Source organism: Eretmochelys imbricata, chromosome 4 (assembly GCF_965152235.1).
Source record: "Eretmochelys imbricata isolate rEreImb1 chromosome 4, rEreImb1.hap1, whole genome shotgun sequence".
Lineage (NCBI taxonomy): Eukaryota > Metazoa > Chordata > Testudines > Cheloniidae > Eretmochelys > Eretmochelys imbricata.
In genome coordinates, this window is record NC_135575.1 from 145,887,338 (window position 1) to 145,891,211 (window position 3,874).

Genomic DNA, 3,874 nt, shown 5'->3' on the forward strand with positions numbered 1-3,874 from the left:
TTGGAGGGCAGGGCCCAGCCCCCCCAGACCCACCTGGGGTGCAGGACCCAGCCCCCCAGAGCCACTCACTAACACTTGTTCCTTTTTGTTTTAGCAGCTGACAGTGGATGGAAGTAAAGGACTGAAATCACCGCCCCCACCCCCCCCCAAATCCAAGCGCATGACCCAGACCTGAGCTGCCCCACTGGCCATGACCAGCCCCCTCCTGTCCTGCTCAGGAGGATGACTTTGCTGATGAAGGCATTTGCTGGCTGCTTGGTCTGGCTGCCACCGCTCTGTACCCTCCATGCTCTTGTCCTGCTCCCAGCACGCACTGGCTGAGCCCTGGTCATTCATCTTCCCTATGGCAGCCTAAGCATCCCACACACGGCCCCGCCCCCCCGGTCCCTGTGTGCTTGGAGCTGCAGAAGCCCCAGATTGCTCAGCTTGCCTCTCACAGGAGGCACCAGCCTAGGGCAGGCCTGGGGCCCATCTGCTCCCTCTGAAGAAGGTGTAGGAAACATTGCAGCCAGCAAATCTGCCCATGACAGGCTGCCCCAGCCCCAGGAGTTAGAGGGCAGCTGCAGCCCTGAAGCAGGCTCTGGCTCCCTTCCCAGACTCTCCTTTTCCCACGAACTATTTGTGCTCTGGATAGTCTCGTTCTCTGTGTAAAGGCCCAGCCCCATAGCCATCCTGGGGCAGTGAGTGCCACAGGTGAATGCCATGCTGCCTGGGGAAAATATTTCCTTTGAATTGCCCCTATTTAGTTCTACGGCCTGTCCGTGTGCTGTGAGGCTGGGAGAACGGGGGCTCTGCTCCCCCAGTTGCAGCCCCATTAGTGTTTGATAGACTCTTAGTGCCCTCATTGGGCAAGAACAATCCCCAGTGAGTCGGCCCCTTGTTACAGGACAGTTCGAACAGGTCCTGACCCCTGGGGTGGGGCTGGAGGTGGACGGCCCGAGCACCTGTACGCCCCCCACCCCCAGCTGGTCACAGAGCAGCACTGGAATAGAGCTGCTCCCGGCTGTTGCGACCCCCCTCGAGCTGCGGTGCAGCCAGCTGCCTGCATCGCCACTGGGGCCCTTCTGCAGCAATCACAGCTCAGGTCATCTAAGGCCATTTCCCATCACCTGGGCCCGGCAGGCCCCCTGCACCCCTGACTGTAGGGTGCCCCCCCGGCATTGGACTCAACGCTGAGGCCTAGGCCACAGGCCTGGCATTTGGTGTGAGCATCCGCGGCTGTTCAGCACCGTGGGGGCCGGCTGCTGACCCCAGCCCCAGAGTGGGGCAGCGGCAGGAGCCAGGCTGCTGCTGCTGCGTGCTGCACTCGGGCCCCCCCACCAGGCTGCAGCATGACGAGAGGAAGCCAGACAACCCTGTGTGTCCCCACCATGGGCGCCGCACCAGCCTAGCCGCCCTCGGGGTGGGGGCAGCCCCAGGATTTGTGATCTGCCCACGTTCCTCAGAGCAGCTCCTCGCCCACCCCAAGCTAGCCAGGCCCCGCTGCTTTCCCAGCACGTCCCCTCCGCACTGCTGGGTTTTGTGTTCTTGGGGCCGTGGGATGCCTGCCAATAAAGAGACTAAAGCCTCCAGCCCATGGCTCTGCACGTCCATGCCCAGCCCCTGACCTCAGGCTAGCGGCGGGGGAGAGTGAGGGCAAATTCCTAAGAACAAAACAGACTAAAAGGGGGGGTTGTAAATTTTTTGGCCCGAGGGCCACATCAGGGTGCAAAACAGTATGGAGGGCCAGGTAGGGAAGGCTGTGCCTCCCCAGGCAGCCTGGCCCTGCCCCCTCTCACTTCCCACCTCTGACTGCCCCCTCAGAACCCCCCCACAAAATCTTATCCCCTGATTGCCGTGTCCTGGGAACCTACCCCCTAGCCAACCGCTCCTGCTCCCTGTCTCCTGCCCACTGTCCCCACTCCGAACCTCCACCCCATCCAACCCCCCCTGCCTACCCCCCAGGACCTCCTGCCCCTTATCCAACCCCTCCCTCCCCTCACCCCCTTACCATGCCGCTCAGAGTGGCAGGCAGGCAGCAACAGGACAGTCCCGTGGGCCGGATGTGGCCCAGATGTGGCCCATAGGCCATAGTTTGCCCACCTCTGGACTAAAAGGCCATGGGGGCAAGGGTGCACTGGAGGGGAAGGGGTGATTGGAGGGGTGTGCTGTAGAGGGCAAGGCAGGCAGAGGGGGGTAGGGTGCTACCCTGGAGGTAGGGGCTTGGGGGTGGGGGACCCAAGCCCAGCAGCCCTGGGGAACGATGCCTGGCTCAGAAAGGCACGGCGTCCCTGAGGCCAGCTGGGCAGGGCACAAGATTCGCTGTCATGCCCCCAAAGCGCAAGTGGGCCAGGGACCACCCCAGGAGCTCAGGCCAGCTGAAGTCCAGACTTCCTGGGGGTAGCCCTAGAGCGCCAGGGGGGATCTGCTCCCACACCCAGGCCAAGCAATTCCCTATACAGCCCTTGCAGCCTCCCATTTGGGGGCACTGGGGGCTGTGAACACAGGCAAAACTACAGCAAACACCCAGAATCCTGCTATGGCCAGATGTCCCCCCAGAGGCCCAGTCAGACCATCCGAGACACAAGGAGGGGAAAGCCCAGCCCTCCCCCCACTGCTCTAACTACTAGACCCCACACCATTCCCAGAACCCAGGAGTCCTGGCTCCCCTCTCAGAACCGGATTGCCTTTGCAGACTCCCCCCCACAGCTGGCTGGGACCCTGGGGGCTACGTGTGTGGCTACGTGTGTGGTATCAGGCCCAGCCCTCACACGAGGGCAGTGCAGGGGGCAGGCCTTCAGGTGGAGCACGGCTTTCTCCTTTCTGTCCTAGCACTATGCCCACTCCTGGTTAACAGCCCTAAATTACCTCCCCCTGCACCGCCTGTCCACAGTGGAAAGTCAGTGCCCCAGCACCAAGATGGGCCTGCGCCCCTTTGCAGCCGAGATCACTGACCCTGCCCTGCAGTGGGAGAACCCCCTGGATCCCATTCAAAGCAGCTGCCCTCCCAGAGGCCAGCAGAGCTGGGCTTGGGCAGCAGCAGGCTTAGGGAACAAGTGTCACTCGCCCCCAGTTTTCATTTGCAGCCAATTATTCAAAAGTGGGGGGAGCTGGTGCCTTTGGAGCGCAATGGCCAGCTGCAGGAAAGGAGGGGCGGGCCACTCACTTCACCCAGAGGATGGAGTTAGGCTCCAGTAACATGTGTCTATGCGCCAGCCCCCACTCTCCTGCTCCAGGAGGGTCTGAGAGCCCCTGAGCAGCTGGGGGAGGAGCTGCTCTGCAGGGCAGAGCTCAGGTGCCAGGCAGAGAACAGACTGACCCCTTTCTTCACAGAGTTTTAAGAGCATGGAACCTGCCCCCCGCCCCTGCCAAGGTGCACATGAGGGAGGCACAGGGGAGCGCTCTCCTTCGGGCATCGCTTCTGTCCCCTGCCTGCGGAGATTCCCCCCAGAGCATGCCCTGCAGGAAACTTTCTCCAGCTGTTGGGAGTCACCCCCAAACCAGCCTGTCCAGCACTCCCCGGTACCTCTGACCATCTGACAGCGCCGAGTGAGAGGCCTGGAAGCTGAGGCATGAGCTCAAGCCCGGCTGAGGTGGTACGGGCACCACGGTGGGAAGGCCAGAGGACTCAGTACAGGGATAGACACACTACAAAATAACTGGGGCCTGTAGCTGGTGGTGCTAAGACACCCGCAGCTGTCTGGGGGGGTCCAGGGAGCTCCCCGTGCTCAGCCCTGTGGCACATCTCAGGCCCGGCCAGCTTCAGGCCCAGAACACTGGGCCCCATTGGTTAAAGCGTGGCCTGGAAGAGGAGCCACTCTCCCCTCCCTTCCCCCTGCCTCCCCAGAGAAGTCAGAAGGTACCCCTCCCCAGTGATCTCAAGCCCTCCAACCTG

The 3,874-nt window shown here is 62.3% G+C and overlaps 1 protein-coding gene across 1 annotated transcript in view; it reads left to right on the forward strand.

The window, feature by feature from the left end:
• The window catches only part of LOC144264379 (dedicator of cytokinesis protein 2-like), a 336,931-nt gene extending 335,366 nt beyond the window's left edge, over positions 1–1,565 (forward strand). Inside the window, exon 53 of the mRNA XM_077816134.1 lies at positions 95–1,565. Within this exon, the coding sequence (XP_077672260.1) occupies positions 95–175 (81 nt within the window). The 3' untranslated portion in view covers positions 176–1,565. The remainder of the gene's footprint in view (positions 1–94) is intronic.
• The last annotated feature ends 2,309 nt before the right edge of the window (positions 1,566–3,874 follow it).